General features: G+C 41.6%; 1 protein-coding gene and 1 non-coding gene across 3 annotated transcripts in view; one reads left to right on the top strand and one right to left on the bottom strand.

Moving 5' to 3' along the window:
• LOC123508018 (serine/arginine repetitive matrix protein 2-like) overlaps positions 1-23,366 on the bottom strand; it is a 101,831-nt gene that overhangs the window by 33,729 nt on the left and 44,736 nt on the right. For both annotated transcript variants that reach the window (XM_045261375.1, XM_045261374.1), the window contains one exon: positions 20,998-21,146. In XM_045261375.1, coding sequence (XP_045117310.1) covers positions 20,998-21,146 — 149 coding nt within the window. The remainder of the gene's footprint in view (positions 1-20,997; positions 21,147-23,366) is intronic.
• LOC123508491 lies at positions 10,752-10,854 on the top strand. Its single transcript, XR_006675948.1, has one exon. It is a non-coding gene; the product is annotated as a small nucleolar RNA SNORA23 (small nucleolar RNA).

Below are 23,366 nucleotides of genomic sequence, written 5' to 3'. Positions count from 1 at the left end.
GGTGTTTGTGAGTGGAAGAGAGAGAGAGAAGGAAGGCAGGTAGACAGAAGGTAGGCGTGATTAGGTAAAGGGCAGGTGTGTGGGGGAGAGGTGTGTGTGTGTGTGTGTGTGTGTGTGTGTGTGTGTGTGTGTGTGTGTGTGTGTGTGTGTGTGTGTGTGTGTACACACACACACACACACACACACACACACACACAGAAGCAGCAGCAGCAGCAGCAAGAAGTAATGGCGGAGATGACGTGATCTTTGACCTGACCTACACGTCAACAGAGGTCAACTTTCCCCCCTCTCTCACACACACACACACACACACACACACACACACACACACACACACACTTATCAACAAAGTGTTTCTTACAACAAATTGCTTTTACAACAACAACAACAACAACAACTACTACTACTACTACTACTACTACTACTACTACTACTACTACTACCGCTACTACTGCAACTGGAAAGAATGGAAAAAACTGAACGGAGATAAGAGGAAAAAACAAAGGAAAAGGAGGAAAAGAAGAAAAAAGGAAAAATTAGGTAAATCCGGAGAGAGAGAGAGAGAGAGAGAGAGAGAGAGAGAGAGAGAGAGAGAGAGAGAGAGAGAGAGAGAGAGAGAGAGAGAGTCCATTACCCTACACATGCTAATCAGAGACAAGAAAACATGTATCTCTTTCTCTTGTTCTCTCCCTCCCTTCCTTCTTCCCCCCTCCCAAACTCCTTTCCTCCAGCCCAAGGGAAAGGAAGGAGGGAAACAGAGGAGCCGGAGGGAAACTGGAGGGAAAGAGGGTGGAGCTGGAGGTAAGTGGAGAAAACAGCAGTAATTTCAGATTAAAGACAGAGAGAGAGAGAGAGAGAGAGAGAGAGAGAGAGAGAGAGAGAGAGAGAGAGAGAGAGAGAGAGAGAGAGAGAGAGAGAGAGAGAGAGAGAGAGAGAGAGAGAGAGAGAGAGAGAGAGTAAAAAGGACACTATGAACCTGAGTTAAGAAAAAAAAAAGCGAGAAGGTGGAGGAGGAAGAGGAGGAGGAGGAGGAGGAGGAGGAGGAGGAGGAGGAGGAGGAGGAGGAGGTGATGATGAAGGACGCGCCCAGATGAGTGTCGTTATGATGAATAATGCTGAAGTGGTGTGTATGAAGGCAACCCGTGACCTAACCAGCACGAACACACACACACACACACACACACACACACACACACACACACACACACACACACACGTAGTAGTAGTAGTAGTAGTAGTAGTAGTAGTAGTAGTAGTAGTAGTAGTAGTAGTAGTTGCCATTATCATTTGAAACAACAACAACAACAACAACAACGACAACAACAACAACAAGCATAGTCACACACCTGACTGACTTTTCTGCGTCACCACCTTTTCTCTCAGGGGAGTGGAGGGAGGGAGGGAGGGAGGGAGGGAGGGAGGGAGGGAAGGATGCAAATTGGAGGAAAGAAGGAAGGGAGGAAATCCTGGTGGTTTCGTTCCTTTCTCTCTTAACCTAATCCTTTCTCCATTGGTCTCTCCAGCTCCCCACGATGATCCCGGACACACACACACACACACACACACACACACACACACACACACACACACACACACACAAATTCCTATGGCTGCCTTTCTCCTCCTCCTAGACAGACAGACAGACAATTATACCAGTATTTTAATAACTGGTTAGATGATTGAAGCAGAAACACTCAAGCAATTATCACCAATTCAGGTGTTGTGAGTGAAGGCATGCAGTCAATACTCAAGCACTGTAAAGTCAAAATCCAAGGCTACATCACCGTCACGTTAGAAAATGCAAGGTGACATCAGGAGCCAATGTAATTCTGAGGTAACCATGAACTTGCCAAAATCCACGATATCATAGCAAAAACTAACAATGACATCAAAACATCAAAAAATAAAGGTAATATCAGGAAAACTAGGAAAGGTAACATCGAAAACTAGGAAAGGTAACACCATCGTCTAGTCTAACAGGACACCGAAACTCGAGCAAAGTAAAGCAACATCTCCATCACAACAGAGACAGGTAACATCACTATAGACACAAGTGAGTAGATCAGCCAGGTAACGCAACACCAGGTAGGCGAGACAAGAGCCACCTACTTGTACCTGCTCACCCACCACAGCCAGACAAGCAATACCTGGTGCCCTCACGTAAACAGGTTACAACAGGTGCCGACTCACACACGACGCAGGAACGAACTACTGGGAAAACTATAACGTGGTAGAAATGCATAAAAAAACTGATGATCTATATTGACAACATAGAAGAGCATAAAAATTGACAATGTTGGGGTTTTATCACTGAGAAAAGCTCTAACCTGGTAAAAGAAATGCATGAAAAGAACAAAAATCCGGTGAACTATATTGACAAGTTAAAACGAACCCATACAGTTTTGCGTTCTCATCACTCAGGCATACCACGTTAAACATTCCCCAAAAGTACAGTACATCCTGAAGCCAAGCTGAAGACGCCACCACACCTCCAGAAGAAAACCATCGTGGCGCACGTTAAATGTCAAATGTGAGAGCACTCAATTAATCTCCCTGTGTAACCTGTGCCTGTGTAACCTCTTAAGCCACTAGACCAATCCAGTCATAGGAACATAAAAAACGTACAGGATGGTGCAAGAAGCTGGCACACGTGGCAACCCAGTGCGACACATTTTACTTCAGCTGCACCCAAGTCCTTCTATTATTCTTGTCCCTAACGTCGTCTAACCTTCTCTTAAAGCTTGCTATCTAAACTGACCTGAAAAATTAGTCTATTCTATTCACCTGACTCCATATCTGAGATCCAGTTTCCACGTTGCTTCTACTTGAAAACCACATTACATTCGGCCTCATCACATACTTCTTTCATGTCCTATCTTGATTACTTCTTTCATGTCCTATCTTGATTACTAACGCGAAAATCTTGCCTGTATCTGATGCAACACGAGAATCACCCAGAGAAAACAAACACGTCAGGAGAAAGAAAAATATAAGACAAGCAAAAGTAAGACCGTGCAACATGGAGGTACAACAAATCTGTCCTAAACATCTAAAACATCTATAAAGACCCACCTTATCTCTTGCCTTACAGTGATCCAGCAGCTCAAATTGATCCCCACGAGAAAATGATGCAGACACCGACAATAGACCTTTCAATAGAGCTGGATAGGAAAGACTTATTGAGGCACTTACAGTTAATTCAACCCTATTTGCTTGACGATTCACTCCTCCTCGCACGTTTGTCTGCCTGCTTGCGTGGATTTCACTCCATCTATGCAATCACGTAAAAAATAATTACTTAATAGCTACGTGTCTCTCTCTCTCTCTCTCTCTCTCTCTCTCTCTAGACGTAAATACCCATATCCTCTACATAAAATTCCTCTTTTAATCCTACTTCTCGTCCCCAAAGTCCTCTTCAGTTCCCTTGGGTCTCTCCTGAATGCATTAATGGGTCACTTGTCTCACACCTGCCCCGCGGTGATCAGGCTCGGCTGACTCACCTGTCTGACTCACCTGCCTGGATCGCCCACCTATACCTGAGCAAGTCTGCCTCTTTACCATTGTTTGAAACTTTTGGTGGTGGTGGTGGTGGTGGTGGTGGTGGTGGTGGTGTAAGGAGGAGGAGGAGGAGGAGGAGGAGGAGGAGGAGGAGGAGGAGGAGGAGGAGGAGGAGGAGGAGGAGTAGTAGTAGTAGTAGTAGTAGTAGTAGTAGTAGTAGTAGTAGTAGTAGTAGTAGTAGTAGTAGTAGTAGTAGTAGTAGTAGTAGTAGTAGTAGTAGTGAGGATGTTATTAGCTTATTACCAAGAAGAGAAAACAAAGACGAAACAAGAAGGCAGGAAAGTGTGACCTTTCTGAAACGTTTAGTGAACAATTGCAACTAACAGAGAAGTTCCATGTATAGTGTGTGTGTGTGTGTGTGTGTGTGTGTGTGTGTGTGTGTGTGTGTGTGTGTGTGTGTGTGTGTGTGTGTGTGTGTGTGTGTGTGTGTGTGTGTGTGTGTGTGTGTGTGTGTGTGTGTGTGTTTAAGACAGGCGCGCTTGTTAGGCGGCTTAACCTTAAAAGGAAGAGATTTCCAAACAAAAGAAGTTAAAAAAGAGAGAAAAGAGGAGGCAAAAAACCTGCCCAACCACCACCACTTCCACCACCATCACCATTACCATCACAGCCATCACCATCACCACCACTTTCCCTGCAACAACGTACTCGAAAAATATGACACGTAATGCAAGACTAGAAAAATAACTCTCTCTCTCTCTCTCTCTCTCTCTCTCTCTCTCTCTCTCTCTCTCTCTCTCTCTCTCTCTCTCAAGGATCCACTCGACCATAAGTTGGCTATAACGAAACAAATTAATCATACTGGAAATTATCAAAAGCGAAATGAAAAATGGAAATATCCACTGAATTTTCATGAACTGTAAAAGGAAAGAGAACAGGAATAAGGGGAAAAACTTTAGCAGTAAACGCCACACTTTCAAAAATAAGATGTAGTGAAGAAAAACTATCAATAAGCTTTGTGGTCCGCGGATTTACGATACTGATAAAATTGACTTACAAACGTGAATGATGACGTCACGCAACACTTTTTCTCCTTTACCAAGTTTATTTATTTTTTTCTCCCAATAAAATAGACAAAATGGTGAAAAAAAATAACCTTACAGAATTTTCGAAGCATGATGAATCTGATACAAACTTCGATCGAAAAAACTATAAAAGGGTAATTTCTAAATATCACAGGCATGGTTATATAAAGTTCACATATTACTGAAACATCATAAAAATATAAAATCAATAAACTAGAATAACAAAAGAAAAACAGACTAGGACAATTCTCGCCCCATTATTGACTAAAACATAATATAAATACTAACACTTGAACAAATGATCATATCTTTACTATTTCTTAACCTCAAACACTATCAATGCAGCTAAAAATGTAGAGTGTATTCATTTATATTAATTCTTATCACTAATCTTCATTGTGATTAACTTTCTATTCATCTCAAAACATTTCCATCACTAATTTATTTCGACTTAGTTGTTACTCAATACTTCTTTCTTCTCCACTATAATCTCACTCATTTCTACTTATCTCCAACTGCATTAATCTCTCATCCCTATTTAAACGTCAAACACTCCCATCCTAGCCATATCTCAGATCAATCCCCACTTACTCCCCCTTACTCATTCCATCACATACCAAACACTTCATATCTGAACGCAACCTAACTTAATTAAAGCAACTTACATCTTTTCCCCAACACTTCTATCTCACCACCTACACTCTCCTTTACTCATTTAGTCACAAATCACACTCATTATCTGAAAATTAACTAAACTAACTTAACCTAAGCTGTAAATCCTTTTCCCAGCACGTAACCTGTCCTAACCTAGCATATACATCCTTTCTTCACTAACTAATCTAACCTAACCTGTGCATCCTTTCTCCACCACCTAAGCCTACCTAACCTAACCTGTACATCCTTTTCCCACTGCTAAACCTAACCTAACCTAATCTAACCAACACATCCTTTCCCGCCACTCCTATCTCACCACCTGCTATGCCTCTCAAGGGTGTGTCAGTCAAATGGGCTCAGTATGGAGATCTAGCTTACGTTCAGGGTTGCAGGGTGAGGCCGGGTCCAGGAAGGTGAGGGTCATATCTGCGTGGTCGGGTTGATGCGGCATATACCACTGATAGCCTCTCGCGACCTCCTGTTCCTCTTGCACTTCTCCCTCACAGGATGTCGCTTCTAATGGCCATAGCGGCGTTGTCTTGTTGTTGTGTTGTTTCGTGTCTTTCTTCGTTGTCTTTGCTAGAGTTGCTGCCACTACTGCTGTTTCTCCTGCTGCAGGGAATGAGTGTTTTCTTGCTTGTTTAATTCAGTTTCTCTTTTTCTTTCTGTGTGCTGTTTCTTGGTTTTATTTTTTTTCTCTCTCAGTTTTCTGGTGGTTTAATTATCACTAGTCTCCTTATCCTTGTTTTCTTTCCTTTTTTTTCTGCTCCTCTTTTTTCTTCAGTTGCGTTTCGTCGTTACTTTTTTTTTCTTTTTCTTTTTACTGTTGGAGTTGAACAGGCAATTATATTTTCTCAATCCAGGAAGTTTCTATAAGGATTTCTTATCAACGTATTCCTTCCTTTTGATATATATTTTCTCTTGCAATTCTTACAACTCCTTTTGATTGAAGTATTTTTTGTGACGCTTTACTTCCTGTCCATCCCTAATTTTTTCATCACATTCTCAGTATATATCTTTTTTTTTTTTTTTTTGGTAAGTAATCTCTTCAATTTCATCAACGTTCCTATCCTTTGTTTCCACAACCACCAACTTTTCCGGCAAATATTTTCCAAGATTCCTGTCCTTCTCCTTAACGTCCTCTGTACCTTTCAATCCTCGTTTTCTTCACGTCTACTTGTAGCACACACTTTCTTTTCTTTCCTTTTCTTTTACATTCCAGGCCTTTACATGCTACCTTCCATTCACATTCTCACGATCGCACCTTTGGAGACGCTCAGGGCCACAGCTCAAGTAATGCTCAGGGGCACTACTCTTTTCTCCTCCAGTAGGGCTGAATAAAGGTTAAGTTCTTGCTTCAGGTGCTCCCGGACCCTCCCTCAGGCTGGAGAGTCACATGAGAACCAGGTGAGCACTTTCCAGGCCTTTGGGAATGAAGCGTCAAGCTGAACACATTGCTGAGGCGAGCCAGGAATGTGACCTCGCTCTACAACACTTTGATTTCGAGTCTTTTGATTTTATTTTTCGTTTTTTGGCACCTGAAGTGTATGGGAGTAAAGGGATTGTAGTTATTTTGTTCCATTTTTTTTTTTTCATATACTCTCTCTCTCTCTCTCTCTCTCTCTCTCTCTCTCTCTCTTGACATCTGAACTACTAATAAATAAAAGAGAATAGAGGAAATTTTATCTTTTTTTTCCATTTGCTTCTTACTTCCTGTCACTACTTTTTTTTTTCTTTACCATATTTGTGACCTTCCATCCACTCTCTCTCTCTCTCTCTCTCTCTCTCTCTCTCTCTCTCTCTCTCTCTCTCTCTCTCTCTCTCTCTCTCTCCTTCCTGCTTTTACTCACTGATTTGCTTATGTCCTTTTTCAGTTAATAATGTTAATGAAGAGAAAATATCCCGTAGTGAAATAAATTAAAAGAAAAATACACCTAATAAGGACGGCCCATTTTCTATATATAAAGAATGTAAGACGAAAAAAGGAGGAATAAAATGAAAACTGCAAAAAAAAAAGGATAAACTCGAGAGAGAGAGAGAGAGAGAGAGAGAGAGAGAGAGAGAGAGAGAGAGAGAGAGAGAGAGAGAGAGAGAGAGAGAGAAGGTTGCAAGGAAGGAAATAAGGAAAAGGGAAGGAAGAGAGAGGGTGAACTTAGGGAAAAAAAATAGAGGGAGAGAATGAGGGGAGAGGGAGAGAGGAGAGGGATAGAAGTAACGTCCCCACATTCCGCTTTTGTCCCGCACCAAGGACACCTAACCTCTCTTCCTCTCTCTCCCTTCTCTCCCACCTCCACCTTCCTCCCTTACCCTCCCACGAACGCTGTCTCACCTGCAATCAACTCTACCTGTGCAAGTAATCAACTCTGAACGGCTTCCTGCTCCTCCTTACTCACACTCACACTCACACACACACACACACACACACACACACACAATCTGTATGATGATGATGATGATGATGATGATGTGTGTGTGTGTGTGTGTGTGTGTGTGTGTGTGTGTGTGTGTGTGTGTGTGTGTGTGTTTAGATTGTTAGTTGGGCATTGAAATCTACGTAAACGAGATTAAAACGAGTCGTAACTGTGTGTGTGTGTGTTTCACTGTTTGATCTGTTTGATCTGCTGCAGTCTCTGACGAGACAGCCAGACGTTACCCTACGAAACGAGCTCAGAGCTCATTATTTCCGATCTTCGGATAGGCCTGAGACCAGGCACATGTTTGTGTGTGTGTGTGTGTGTGTGTGTGTGTGTGTGTGTGTGTGTGTGTGTGTGTGTGTGTACTTTAGTACTGCAATACCGTGACTCGTTGAAAAGCCTACACTCTCTCTCTCTCTCTCTCTCTCTCTCTCTCTCTCTCTCTCTCTCTCTCCCTCACCCTAATGTTTACAAAGTCCCTCCCTCACTCTTCACCCTCAGTCCCACCTCTGTTTCCTCTCCACATACGCACTCTTCCCGTTTTTCCTCTCCCTGTTCCGTCTGTTCCTCCTCCTTCACCTCCTCGTCTTTTTCAGCCTTCACCTAACACGTCTGGCGTCCTCTTCGTTTTCCGCTGTTGCAATAAACCACCACGCACAGCTCGAGGACGTCTTGCTAACATGCTCGCCAAGGAGACGCAACGTTACCATTTCAAGATACAAGTGTCGTAGGATTTAAGTTCTTAACTTTCACTTATTCACTTAGATGTTCGTTAATGGCCTTGATATAGTTCCTGCTACTTACTGTCACTAGCCACACTCCCCACAGTACAGTCCAGTCCACGTAGCCTTGAAATTAGTGCTCTAAACATACGTTCGGTAAGGTTTCAGCACTACCATCGTTCTTCTTCATAGTAAGTGGAGTGAAAAGAAGAGGTGATATTGTTTCTTTTTGCTATAGTTTGTCGGTGTGTTAGTTCACCAGTTCCTCGCTAAGTTTCGATATAGCACAAGGTCCCTTTTTTGGTCACGGCTGCCTCGTCGTGTTCCAGCCGGGCACCGTGTAACGAAGAGCAAAGGGTGTGGTTGTTGTGAGCTGTATGTCCACGCCGTCCAATAAACTAACATAAGCATGAACACACTCAACACTCCTTTGCGCAACACGAGAAGTACGAATGAAATACCCCCGCAGGGAGCTGTAACACGAACGCAATACACACACACACGCAGACACAGAGACACATGACACACACACACGCAACATACAGCAGACTCCTTCCGACTGACTCTACTCGCCTCGCGCGGCTGGGGAGACTGAGCGAGGGAGAGAGAGAAAGAGACTCCCCCTCCCACTCCCTCTCCATCCCCAGCCATCCTTCCTCTATCACCTCCTCACCCTTCCCTCCCCCTGCACCGCCTCCTTCACGCTGCCAGACGCCACTAAGCTCCCCTCCCACCTCTCCCTCACCATGCCCCGATAAAACAACATTAGAGATTCGACCAGATGGAACCAAACGGAACGAGAGAAGATTCACATGATTCGTTTCTGTTATCGCCACCTTCCCATCATTTTCTCCCTTCTCTGTCTCACCTGGAGATCTCACCTGGTAGGGACGGGACGCTACCTTAAATGGCCCAGGTATATACGCCCACGTTAGAGGATACACGCGCGCCAGGGTATACATGGTTACATATGTTTGTGTATACGTACGCCTTCATGCTTCAACGTGTGTGTGTGTGTGTGTGTGTGTGTGTAAAAGGGGCATTGGCACTAGAACATATTCCACACATGTTTGATTTGCGACGCGTAGAGAGGAGGAGGAGGAGGAGGAGGAGGAGGAGGAGGAGCAGGAGGAGGTGGAGGAGGACGAGGAGGAGGAGGTAGCAATGATGGTGGTGATGACCTCGAGGAATGGAGAGAGACACCGCTAGCTGGCTCTCGCCCACCTGCCGCCTACACACACACACACACACACACACAGGGGCGCCTTCTGGGTATGTTAGTGCAGATGGTACACACGCCCGCACGCACCCCCGCCCGTACCCGTTACTCCTTTCCAGATCTCCGCGCCCCGAAGGAACTTATTCACCCCGCTTGATATGTGACTCCACGCCCTTACCACCTGCCAGCCCGCCTGCCACGCCCTCACCAGCCCCTTCACCAGTAGTAGTAGTAGTAGTAGTAGTAGTAGTGGAAGTAACAATGGTAATAATAGTAGTAGCAAAAACAAGCAAAAATAGTAAAAGTAGAAGTAGAAACAGAACAGGAAGAAAAGCAACAGCAGTAGCAGCAGCAACAGCAGCAGTAACAGTAGTAGTAGTAGTAGTAGTAGTAGTAGTAGTAGTAGTAGTAGTAGTAGTAGTAGTAGTAGTAGTAGTAGTAGTAGTAGTAGATAAAATTATACTCTTTCATTTCCTTACTTCCTTATTCCCTTAATGCCTTCCTTCCCTTTCTCCCTACCTCCCTCCCTCCTTCCCTCCCTCCCTCCAGGCAAATGGTTTTCACTCGGAGGGCACGTCCGTCACATGGGCACGTCCGTCACAAGTACGCGAGATGACGGCGACGATGACAATGTTGGACTTCCTAGCTTTCTAAGGGGTAACGTGCCCGCCCCTCCTCGCCCCACCCTATCCCGCCCCGCCACACCTCCTCCAGCCATACTACAAGGCACGTCTTCCGGGGAGAACAGGATCTGGTGATGGTGTTTCCGTCCTGCAGGGAAGCCATAAGGAGTGGTGGTGGTGGTGGTGGTGGTGGTTGTGGTAGTAGTAGTAGTAGTAGTAGTAGTAGTAGTAGTAGTAGTAGTAGTAGTAGTAGTAGTAGTAGTAGTAGTAGTAGAAGCACTAATAAAAACATAATTTTTTTTTACACCAGTTTGAAACAAAGTAAGATGTGACAAAGGAAGGTTAAAACGACTCTCTCTCTCTCTCTCTCTCTCTCTCTCTCTCTCTCTCTCTCTCTCTCTCTCTCTCTCTCTCTCTCTCTCTCTCTCTCTCTCTCTCTCTCTCTCTCTCTCGTCTCGTTACATCTTCCTGTGTGTGTGTGTGTGTGTGTGTTTGTGTGTGTGTGTCTGTGTGTGTGTGTGTGTGTGTGTGTGTGTGTGTGTGTGTGTGTGTGTGTGTGTGTGTGTGTGTGTGTGTGTGTGTGTGTGTGTGTTTTACACACACACACACACACACACACACACACACACAGTCAAAACAAAAGAATGACAGACTTTCCCTGATGTGGGTTTGAATCCCTCTGTTCTTCCCACTAACTTCCATTTCTCCGCACTAACTTTTACTTCCGAGAGGGCTGTAAACTGCTCTCTCTCTCTCTCTCTCTCTCTCTCTCTCTCTCTCTCTCTCTCTCTCTCTAAGCCTTCACGTAAGAGCGCACGCTTATCCACACGCAGGCAGACACGGACACGCACACACATACGAATGCACGCTCGCATGTATAGACACACACACACACACACACACACACACACACACACACACACACACACACACACACACATATTATCTAAAGTTATTATCAATATTTACCCGTATATGAATAGCATTAGTAGGAACAGGAAAGAACAGAGGACGCTAATAATAATAATGATAATAATAATAATAATAATAACACCAAGGCTTCATTCTCAATACATTTCAAGGCTTCATTCACTCTTACTTGTTGAGCTTCATTCATTCGTCGAAAAGGACCGCCGCCATGGCCCACCTGGCCCATTCATTTTGGCAGGAAAGGAGAAGAGTGGAGAAGGAGGGAGGGAGGAAGGGAGGGAAGGAGGGATGGGTGGAGAGAGGGAGGGAGGGAGGAGGAGGAATGCAATGTAAGGTTTTAACACCGTGTGGCAACTCTCCATCTCTTCCTCCCTCTCAACTTTCTCTCCATCACTGCCCGAGGAGGGGAGGAGACGGGGAGAGAAAGGAGGAAAGCGAGGAACGTACGAAGGAAGAAGGAAGGAGAAGGAAGGAAGGAAGGAGTAATTGGAGGAATAAAGATAAGGTGCAGGAAGGTCATAATGAAGGAACTGCAGGTTAATTGTTGGTTAGTGTAAGAGAGAGAGAGAGAGAGAGAGAGAGAGAGAGAGAGAGAGAGAGAGAGGGAGAGGAGGGGTTTCAACACCATAGCCATAATCAAAATTTACATTATCATACATTCCTTCTCTCTCTCTCTCTCTCTCTCTCTCTCTCTCTCTCTCTCTCTCTCTCTCTCTCTCTCTCTCTCTCTCTCTCAATCTCTCTCTCTTCTCAACCACAACCCTTATGAAAATACCCTTCTCAATTAACACGCTTTTACGAATCACACACACACACACACACACACACACACACACACACACACACACACACACACACACACACACACACAAACACACACAGACCTCACCTATACATACACCTTTACAGTCACCTCGAGAACCTGCGCAGACACACACGACTTTCACTCATCAAAATGTGAAGCAAGCAAGAGAGAAAGAGAGAGAGAGGGAGAGAGAGAGAGAAAGAGGGGGGGAGACTCCAGAATGCCAAGAGGTTATGTGAGATGAAATGAGACCTTCCTATACGTGTCTTTTTCTTTCCTTTTCTATCCTTTATTTCTTTTCTATTCATGAGATTCTTTCTATACACGTTCTTATTTTTCTTCTTATTTTGTTCTTTCTTCTATGGGTGACTTTATTTGTTCCTCTCGTTTTCCGGTCTTATTCTTTACTTTTTCTTATCGTTCTTGTTTTCTTCTTGTCTTGTGTTTCTTTTTCTATTGATGACTTTCTATTCTTCTTCTTCCTATCCTGTTCTTCTTTTTCTATTGATGATTATTTTTACGATGTTTTTGTTCTTCTTATCTTTTACTTTTTCCTATTGCTTTTCTTGTTTTTCTTTTCATTCTGTACTTCTTTTCCAATTGATGACTTTTTTATAATTTTTTTTTTCTTATCCTATTCTTCTTTTCCTATTCATGATTCTTTATACAGTGTTCCTTTTTGTTTTTCTTCTTAGCTTTTACTTTTTTTCCTATTGTTCTTCTTGTTTTCTTCGTATCCTGCACTCTTATCCTATTGTTCCTCCTGTTTTCCTTCTTATCTTATCTCTTTTTCCAATTATGGGACTATTTCTACAATATTCCTCTTGGTTTCCCTTCCCTTCATTTCTTTTTTCACTTCTTCCTTTACATACCACCTTTCGTTTCCTTCCTATCTCTTCTTCCTACCTATGCCTCCTCCCTTCCTATCTCTCTTTCTTCGCTTCTTATATTACTCCTTCTCTTCCCTTCCCATCCCAACTTTCCACTGATGAGAAAACTTTACCTTCTTCCCATACGTATTTCTATCCTTCCCCTTACTTTCTATTCCATTACCTGCACAGTCATATAAGTAACATATAAGTAATTAACAATCCAATTACGTAAGGTGACTCAAAATACATATTACTTAATGTTTTTTGTATTATTTATAAGTTATGGCTGGCAAGTATACGTTTCAAAATGGTTAGTCACTTTTCTTTGTTAATATTGTTGTTCTTATTGTTTGTGGCTTTGTTAGTGGCTATGAGTAAATGTTTAAATGTTTACCCATCCGTTTCTGCTGATAGGAAAGAAGTGCAATGAACAATTCTCTCAACAAGAAAAATAATAAATACAGCTCATTTCCCTTCTCACATTTCTTTTATTTACCTCACAAAGCAAAAAATAACAGAAACATATTTTTTTTTCTATCCAGCTATTCTATTCCTTCCTCAGCTCACTCTCTCCAAATAACGAGAGGGAGAGGAAGATAACCAAGTATCTAATGTGGCTGTGTTTATCTTCACTTCCCATTCCGTCAACCCTTTCCTCTAGTCCTCCGGCCATCCCGTTTCTCTTCCCATTAAAAGAAAGTCGAAAGAGTAAAGAGAAATGGATGGAGATTTTAAGTAATTGCGAGATTTTTTTAACTATTGTGATCCTTTTCTCTGTCTTTTACTCTCTATCTTCCTCCTCCTTCATTTATTTCGTCATGATTATTACAATAAATAATGAAAAAAGAAAGTGAAAGAGAGATGCATTTCAGTATATCTTATTCTTCTCTTCCTGTTCCTCCTCTTCCAGCTCCTCCTTCTCCTCCTCCTCCTGTTCTTATTTTTCTTGTCTTCTTCCTCCTCCTCCCTCTTCCTCCTCCTCCTCCTCCTCCTCTGCGTCCTCCTTTTAGTCCTAATTCTCCTCTTACTACTGCTCCTACGTCTCTCCTCCTCCAACTCCTCCCTCCTCTTTCACCCCTTCCTTCTCCTCTTTCTGCTCCTACTTATTCTCTTCCTACTCCCCCTTCTCTTCATCCTCCTTCTCCCTTTGCTCCTAATTCTCCTATACTAATCATACTTCTCTGCCCTTCTCCTCCTCCTCCTCCTCCTCCTCCTCCTCCTCCTCCTCCTCCTCCTCATAACAGACGAGAAAAGGAGTTGCTCTTCAGTCTAATTTGTTTCCCTCTCTCTTCTCGCTCGTCAGTTTCTCTTTCATGGCTGGAGAAATTAATAACCAGGGAAAAAATGGCGGGAAATTATGAAAGAAGAGAAAACTGTCTAATACAATCTGCGGTTCACGAAGAAAAATAATTAGGTGAAGAGGACGAGGAAAATCAAGCGAGTATATGTAGTGTACGAGAGTATGGAACCGTTTACTCGTACACTAGCCGACTTTCTTTCTCTTTCTCTCTTTCTCTCTTTCTCTCTTTCTCTCGCTCGCTCACTTTCTAATTCTTCCTTCCGCGGGATAATAATAAGTGTGTGGTCAAAACAGACCCTCCGGTAAAAAAAATTCAGGGGAAACTACGAAATTGCGCGACACTCGAGAAAAAAAGAAAGAAAATTAAATGAAGAGATGGACAAAATGGGAGGCGGTGAGGAGATCCGAGGTGGGTGAGCGGCGGGATGGGAGGGGAAGGGAAGGATGAGGGTAATGGGTAATAGGTAATGGGTGATGAGTAATGGGTAATGGGTGATGAATGATGAGTAATAGGTGATGGGTAATGGGTGATGGATAATGGGTAATGGGCGATAAGTAATGGGTGATGGATAATGGGTAATGGGTAATGGGTAATAGGATATGGGTGATGGGTAATGGGTAATGGGTGATGCATAATGGGTGATGGGTAATGCGTGCTGGATAATGGGTGATGAGTTATGGATAATGGGTAATAGGTAATGGGTGATGAGTAATGGGGGAAGAGTAATGGATGGTGGGTATATAATGGGTGATGAATAATGAGTTATGAGTAATGGGTAATGGGTAATGGGCGATGGGTAATAGGGAATGGGTGATGGATAATGGTTGATGGGTGATGAGTAATGAGTGATGGGTAATGGGTAATGGGGTGATGGGTAATGAGTGATGGGTAATGGGGTGATGGGTGATGGGTAATGGGGTGATGGATATTGGGTGACTATGGATGATGGATAATGGAAAATGGGTTATGGGTGACGGGCGACGAGTAATGGGTAATGGATGATGAGTGATGGATGATGGGTGATGAGTGATGGGTGACGGATGATGGGTAATGGGTGATGAATGATGGGTGAAGGCTGCTGTGGTTCTCAAGGCGAGGTAACGTGCTAGTATGTGAAGGTAAGAAAGTGTGGACCAAGTGTTCATCTCTCTCTCTCTCTCTCTCTCTCTCTCTCTCTCTCTCTCTCGTTATGACTGCTTGCTTTGTCCAGATTTCACTTAATAGGTAATGAAAGATGATAAATAAGCAAATAAAACAGCAACAGCAACAAGAACAATAATAATAATAATAATAATAATAATAATAATAATAATAATAATAATAATAATAATAATAATAACCGAACCTCATCAAATCAGTGACTTTGACCGTGGGAAAAGAGAGAGAGAGAGAAAAAAAGTGAAAAGAGCAAGAGAAACATGTGTGATAGCTAATGAGAGAGAGAGAGAGAGAGAGAGAGAGAGAGAGAGAGAGAGAGAGAGAGAGAGAGAGAGAGAGAATCAACTTTTAACGTAGGAGTTGAAGAATTTAGCAAGAACACAATACGAGTTGGAAAAATTATTCTTTCGTCCTCTCTCTCTCTCTCTCTCTCTCTCTCTCTCTCTCTCTCTCTCTCTTCTTATACAGCCTCACTCTTTGCTTCATATCTCCAGTTTCTCTCCTATTCCTTCCTTCTTACATATATTCCCTCCCCATTACTCTTTCCACCACTGTCTCTCCATTTATTATTTCATTTTTCTTCCCATTTATTCCTCCTTTCTTTCTGCGTCTTTCCCTTTCATTCCAAACTTTTTCTCTTCTGTTTCTTCTTCCTTTTTTTATGTAGCCTTCCTTTTTACATTCCATTCCTTATTTCTTATCTTCTTTTCCTCTTTTCTTATTAGTTTGTTTTATCTAATTTTTCGTTTTCTTTCTTTTTCATTTCTTCCTTTTTTTTCTATAACGTCTTTATTTTTACCTCCTATCTCGTATTTTTCATAATCTATTTCCCTTTTTCCGTTACTCTCCCTTTTTGACATCTCGTTTTTTATTTTCTTTACATTTCTTCCCTTTCTTCTTATGTGATCTTTTATTTTTTACCTTCAATAATTTATTTTTATCATCTATTCCTCTTTTCTTTCTAACACAGTCTCCTTTTTCTATCTTAAATTCATCTTCTCTCTCATTTCTTTCTTTCTTCCTATACAATCTTCTTTTTATCTCCTATCATCCATTTCTTATCTTCAATTCCTCCTTTCTTCATATTACTTTCCCTTTTTGTGTTTTTTTCCTTGTCTTTCTTTTCCGCCTTCCCTTCTACACAACCTCCCTTCTCCAGCCTCCCTGTGCCTGCCTCTCTCCATTCCCACACACCCGAGGCAGTCTTGTATCTCAACCTCGAATCACTTTCTCCACTTTACATAATACTTTCCCTTGTATGTGCGTAGTAGTGTAGCACCGCCCCGCCGAAGGTTACCTCTATACCTGCCGATACAATGATATACACACCAGGTATTCTGTAGCAAAGGGGTGTATTCTTCGTTACGGTCTTAACAGTTACAAGGAAAGTACAGTACAATGAACGCCAAGTCGGGGAGAGAAAGCTGCGACGTGTTAGCGAGGAAGGAAAGTGGTTAAAAATTATGCCAGAATAAAATGGTTACTCCTCCACATGTGCTACTTAGGTCGTTTTCTTTGTCGCTTGTTGCAATTCCACGTGAACTATGGTAACTTGAAGATTCGTACACTCGCTGAAACGATGAAGGAATGAAATACGAAATGCAGGAAGAAATTAAGATGAAATTAAAGTAATCGCAATAACCAATACAATTTTAGTGATGTCATCCTAGTGTCTTGAATTCAATATATTTATTTTTGTATATGCAAACAACCACACTTTATTTCTTTAAAGAGAAGAAAAAAAAAAGAGGAAAAGATGAAAAAGGAGAAAGAAAAGACAAACATTTTACCACATGTGTCTGTAACAATATCCAGTCGCCCTTTTTTTTGAGAAGGAGAAAAGAGGAAAAGGAGAAAAGAAAAGGAGACAAACATTTTTCTCACATAGGTCTGTAACACTATCCATCCAACCCACAATACATACATATATTGAGTACCTAATGTGTGTTACCTCACTATAGTAATCTGAACTGTAAGACTATAGACGCAAGAGGATTAATACATTCAGTGAGTTATTTTAGCTAATGGTTATAATGTGGAATACTACTCAAAAATTCCATTATATTCCATTAACCCCATCAATACTAGGACATATTTTTACCTTGAGATTTGTGTATGATTAGACCATATTATTGATATCAGGAAGGGTCTATGGAGGTCAGATGATTAATGGCAGGAGTCTTCACTATTTTAACCGCCCACATGAGTTTATGAAGCTGTACGAAATCACCAAATAGTAACCAGAATGAATACGGAAATGCGTCACGGTACTGAAGGGTTAAACTTGATATGTAGCAATATTCAAACATTTTTCTTCAAAACACTCATGTCGTATTTATTTCTTGTTTCCTTTTACACTTTCCATTTGTCTTTTTAACTTCTCGTATTTCATCTAATTTCTTCCCTTTCTTCCCATACAGCCTTCATTTTTACTCCCCATCTCTATTTCTCTTATCTAGTGTTCCTTCTTCCCCACCCAATTCTACTTAGAGTCTTCAGTCTTAGTCAAACTGGCCTGCGGTGGTGAAGGCCGCGTGTTGGCTGAGCAAGACGTGCCTCCTTTCAAACTCGTCAACAAGTAAAGTGAAGCAGCAAAACAATGAGTAAAAGCAACGAAAGAAAGTCCATTTACGAAAACACGACACACACACACACACACACACACACACACACACACACACACACACACACACACACACACACACACACACACACACACAGACCAATACCAGATGCTGTAAAAGTACGTAAGCATCAGCCGTGGATGTAATAATACCTTCACGCACACACGTACTTACACAAGAATCCCAAAGAAAGCCGCGTCACAAAACAAAACGAAACACACACACACACACACACACACACACACACACACACACACACACACACACACACACACACACACAGACCTACAGACACTCACCTATTAAGAGGATCGTAGGAACACAGGTAATTACTCCAGGTGCCTTGCTTACCTGTGTGGAGTCTGGGGTGCTGCTTTTAGACATGCAAAAGTAAGGTTCTTGGATAACAATTTACTGCATGCTTTAAAACTATACATGCTGTTAGTAGACGTGTGTGTGTGTGTGTGTGTGTGTGTGTGTGTGTGTGTGTGTGTGTGTGTGTGTGTGTGTGTGTGTGTGTGTGTGTGTGTGTGTGTGTGTGTGTGTGTGTGTGTGTGTGTGTGTGTGTGTCCCCTCGGTGTACACTTTCCCTCGACAAACAACAGCTTCCACTTTGAAAGAAAATTACAAAGGAAAGTTTTCGCGGCCGCTGAGTGACCACAGAGGGAAAGAGGCGGACACTTTCCTTTGTTTTTTCATGTCCGGTCATCTGCAGGGCGGGAGGAGGGTCGGTGGGGGAAGGAAGGCGGTGAAATGGTAGAGCAAACGGAGAGTGACAGAGGGGAAGCGAATAAACGAGACAGGTGAGAACAAAACACAGTGGGACGGTTAGAAAATAGGCACATTTACGGGAACAATAGTGGAAGAAAATAAAGGAGGGAATATGAAGAGGGTGAAGCAATAAAGGATTAAAAGAGTGAAATATAAAAAGGAAATATATAAATGAGGAAATATGTAAAAGTGTAAGATAAAATATGGAGAGAATATAAAATAGTTCTTTGTAATATAAGAGGAATGATAAGAATGAAATAGAGGAAAATATGAAGAGACATGTAACAGGTAGCTCTAGCACCAGATTATCAGTGAAATGCTTCCTCCTCATACACTGCAACGAACTCTCACTCTTGAAGTTTCTGAATGAGTTATGATCTTAATTGCCTTCAGGTAATTTGTTACGCAAAAATGTGGTCTATTCATTCATCTATTATCTATCTATTTGGGTTTTGATAAGTAATAATGTGGTTCATTTATTTAGATACTGTTAATCTATTCATTCATTTCTAGAGTCGGTCGTATAGTGATTAGCGATTATCATCATTATCATCATCATCATCATCATCATCATCATCATCATCATCATCATTAACAACAACTTTCAAGAAGACTATGGACTCAATACTTTCTTTAGTAATATTTCAGTGTCAGTTGTTGTATCCACTGACAAATTCTAGTCTTCAGTTTCTCAATTTAACATTTAAGCAAACAGCGGTCACGTATCTGAGGCAAGCATGTCTACCTGATAAGAGTTAAAGATCAGTCGTTAAACAAGTAACAATTTCCGGTGACGAGAAATAAAACTGACACAGGAGAAGGTCACACAAACACGGAGGATCTTACGCTAATGGGATGAAAAAATCGAGCAATAGGTAAATGCAACAACAATATCAAGTTTTGCCTTCTCTTAAAATAGACATCGGAAAGGGACAAACACGAAGGATTTTAACACTGACGGGAAGAAGAGATTGACGAATAAATACAACAAAAATACCAGGTTTTGGTCCATAGAAACTGCTCTTAAAATAGACACACGAAAATGACAAAACATGAAGGATCTTAACACTGACGGGATGAAGAAATCGACAAATACAACAAAAATATCAAGTTTTGCATCCAGAAACCAAATCTTGTGCTCTTAAAAATACACCAACTAAACTCTCGTAAAAAAATAAATAAATGAAAATAAAAATAAATTTCCTCACTCCACTTTCTAACATTTAAAACTCTCATCCAAGTCTTGAAAACGATGTGATTATTTAACCATGGAAAACGAACAAAGAAGAAAAAGTGTTGATTCCATAACTTAAAATATATCCAGTGGTCAGCTTTCCCTGGTCAGTGTGTGTGTGTGTGTGTGTGTGTGTGTGTGTGTGTGTGTGTGTGTGTGTGTGTGTGTGTGTGTGTGTGTGTGTGTGTGTGTGTGTGTGTGTGTGTGTGTGTGTGTGTGTGTGTGGCCTGAGGGTTCAAATGGGAAAAGTTAAGCCTCAAGGTCATTGTACGGTGCTCGAGAGAGAGAGAGAGAGAGAGAGAGAGAGAGAGAGAGAGAGAGAGATTACTTCAACTTTCATAGCACTTCCATCTAGTTTTTATTTTGTTTCCATCGCAACACGTAATGGAAAGCTGAAAAACTAACGAAAATAGGAAAAAAAGAGGAAAATAAATAGTGAACTTTATAACGAAGGCAGCCGTCATTCCAACGGCCAGAATGAGTAAAAGAGAAAACTGTGTGGATCGTAAAACTGCAATAAAAGAAGGTTTACTGAGCCTACTGAGTTGTGTGTGTGTGTGTGTGTGTGTGTGTGTGTGTGTGTGTGTGTGTGTGTGTGTGTGTGTGTGTGTTTCTTTACTGTACTTCTATTTGTAGGCAAAAGAATTTCCTTCTTTCTTTATAAAATGTTTCTTTTTACATGTTAATGAGAGAGAGAGAGAGAGAGAGAGAGAGAGAGAGAGAGAGAGAGAGAGAGAGAGAGAGAGAGAGAGAGAGAGAGAGAGAGAGAGAGAGAGAGAGAGAGAGTGTGTGTGTGTGTGTGTGTGTGTGTGTGTGTGTGTGTGTGTGTGTGTGTGTGTGTGTGTGTGTGTGTGTGTGTGTGTGTGTGTGTGTGTGTGTGTGTGTGTGTGTGTGTGTGTGTGTGTGTGTGTGTGTGTGTGTGTGTTAATATATTTTGTTAGTAATTCATCATGCAAATTAAATAAAAAAAAAAAACCAGGTTAAAAACACAAAGCTAAACACACCTTAGTAAACAAACACAAGACAAACAAACAGACAGACAAACAGACGATAAGAGGGAGAAAGAAAAAGAGATAAAATCAACACTCACCCTCCCTCCAGCAGTCGACCTCCTCTTCTTCCTCTTCCTCTTCTTCGTCCTCATCCTTATCGTGGGCGCCGTGAACGTGGGCGGCTTGACTCCAGGTTCGCTTCCAGTACCGTGGGCGCCATTTCTTCGACCTCTGCCTCACTCTCAACCTTTAAACAGACAAACCAAGAGAATTTAGTGACCCGCATTCTCAAACCTCAAAGCGTCTTTTCGCAACTCCCTAACTGGCTTTATTGGGAGTTATTGTGGTTTTCAAGTGTCTTTCTTTGATTCTATTGATAATTTAACATGGATATTTGACACGACTTCTCTAAATTATTTCCGAGACTACGTTTTCTTGTACTACCACCCTCTCCAAACAGTGTCCTGCCTATATATTGTAGAAAATAGAGTTAATGTGTCTTTCTTTGATTCTATTGATAATTTAAAATGGATATTTGACACGACTTCTCTAAATTATTTCCGAGACTATGTTTTCTTATACTACCACCGCCTCCAAACAGTGTCCGTCTATGTATATTGTAAAAAGATGGAGTTATCGGAGCTTTCAAGTGTCTTTCTTTGATTGTATTGATAGTTTAACTTGGCTATTTGACACGACTTTCCTGAATTACTACTAACATTTCCGAGGCATCTTTTCTTCTTCTACCACCGTCCCATAACAGTGTCATGTTTATATATTATAAAAAAGATGGAGCTACTGTGGCTTTCAAGTGTCTATCTTTGATTCTATTGATAGTTTAACTACGCTATTTGACATGACTTTCATGAATTATTTCCAAAACTATCTTTTCTTGTACTACCACCGCCCCCAAACAGTGTCCTGCCTATAAATTGTAAAAAGATGAGTTATCGTGGTTTTCAAGTGTCTTTCTTTGATTCTATTGATAGTTTAACAGGGCTATTTGATACGCCTTCCCTGAATTAGTAGCATTTCAGAGAGTATCTTCTCTTGCACTACAACCGACTCTAAACAGTGTCCTGCATTGTAAAAAAAAAAAAAAAAAAATAGAGTTATCTTGACTTTTAAGTATCTTTCTTTGGTTCTATTGATAGCTTTACGTGGCTATTTGACAATCCTTTCCCTGAATTACTAGCACTTATAAACATTCCATACATTGCTTATTGTGCTGAGAATCGTTCTATGTAGCAGTGGAAAGGGTAACACAGAGAAGCATATGAGAATCAGCAACAGTACTCATCGCTGCGGCCTTATAAACCCTCCATGCATTGTTTTTAGTGCTGAGAATTATTGCATATAGTGAGGGTAGTAATGGAGAAGAAGTTACTGGGAGTCAGCCACAGTACTCATCGCTGTGGCCTTTGAACAGCCGTCAAGAGAGAGCAGCGTTTCAGAATATAGGTCAGAGTCAAACTAATTACAGTTCGATAGGTGGAGCAGTTCGCGAGGTAAGAGGCTGAGTGGATGAGTGGTGGCAGCTGACTTGCTTTGTGTCTATGTCTATGAAAGAGAGGACGCAACAGAACACAAAGGAAAGACAAACATCAGTAGCTCTTTCAGTCACATACGAGACTGTGAAATAAAAAAGACAAATAAATAAATAAATAAATAAATAAATGAATAAATAAATAAATAAACAGAGAGAGAGAGAGAGAGAGAGAGAGAGAGAGAGAGAGAGAGAGAGAGAGAGAGAGAGAGAGAGAGAGAGAGAGAGAGAGAGAGAGAGAGAGAGAGAGAGAGAGAGAGAGAGAGAGATCAAATTAAGGATTAAAAAACTAGGTAAATAATAAAAAAAACTTCATTTAGTAAGAAATCTGAATAAACAAAAGGAAATGGCAAAATAATACATCATACCGGGATGGGGAGGGAGGGAGGAGAGGGAGGGAGAGAGAGAGAGAGAGAGAGAGAGAGAGAGAGAGAGAGAGAGAGAGAGAGAGAGAGAGAGAGAAAGGAAAAGAGTTATTTCAAACAATTATCATTCTCCTCTTCCTTACATCATCCAGCATACTCACTCACTCTCTCTCTCTCTCTCTCTCTCTCTCTCTCTCTCTCTCTCTCTCTCTCTCTCTCTCATACTTACCACTCCTTCAGAACAGACTGGATTCTCGCCACTAAAGGTAACACTGCCATTGTCTGTCACGGGAAACAAATCCAGCAACACTGACTCAAGCAAACACTGACTGACCGCGCCCTCACTGCAACACTCCCACCGTCACATTGGACACGTAACGGTGATTGTGTTAGTAACAGTGTTGGTTTTCCCTCGACTAGCTTAAGTGTCCATTGTAACTGTGTGTTTGTTCTTTTTGAATTGTTAGCATGTAGGATTTGAGTTCTGCTTGTGTTTTGGTTTTTACGTATAATTTTGTGGTTAGATACTCAAGAATTATGGGAGTATTTGTGTTCG

The sequence above is a fragment of the Portunus trituberculatus genome, chromosome 24, assembly GCF_017591435.1.
Source record: "Portunus trituberculatus isolate SZX2019 chromosome 24, ASM1759143v1, whole genome shotgun sequence".
Lineage (NCBI taxonomy): Eukaryota > Metazoa > Arthropoda > Malacostraca > Decapoda > Portunidae > Portunus > Portunus trituberculatus.
This window is presented reverse-complemented; position numbering and strand designations above follow the sequence as displayed.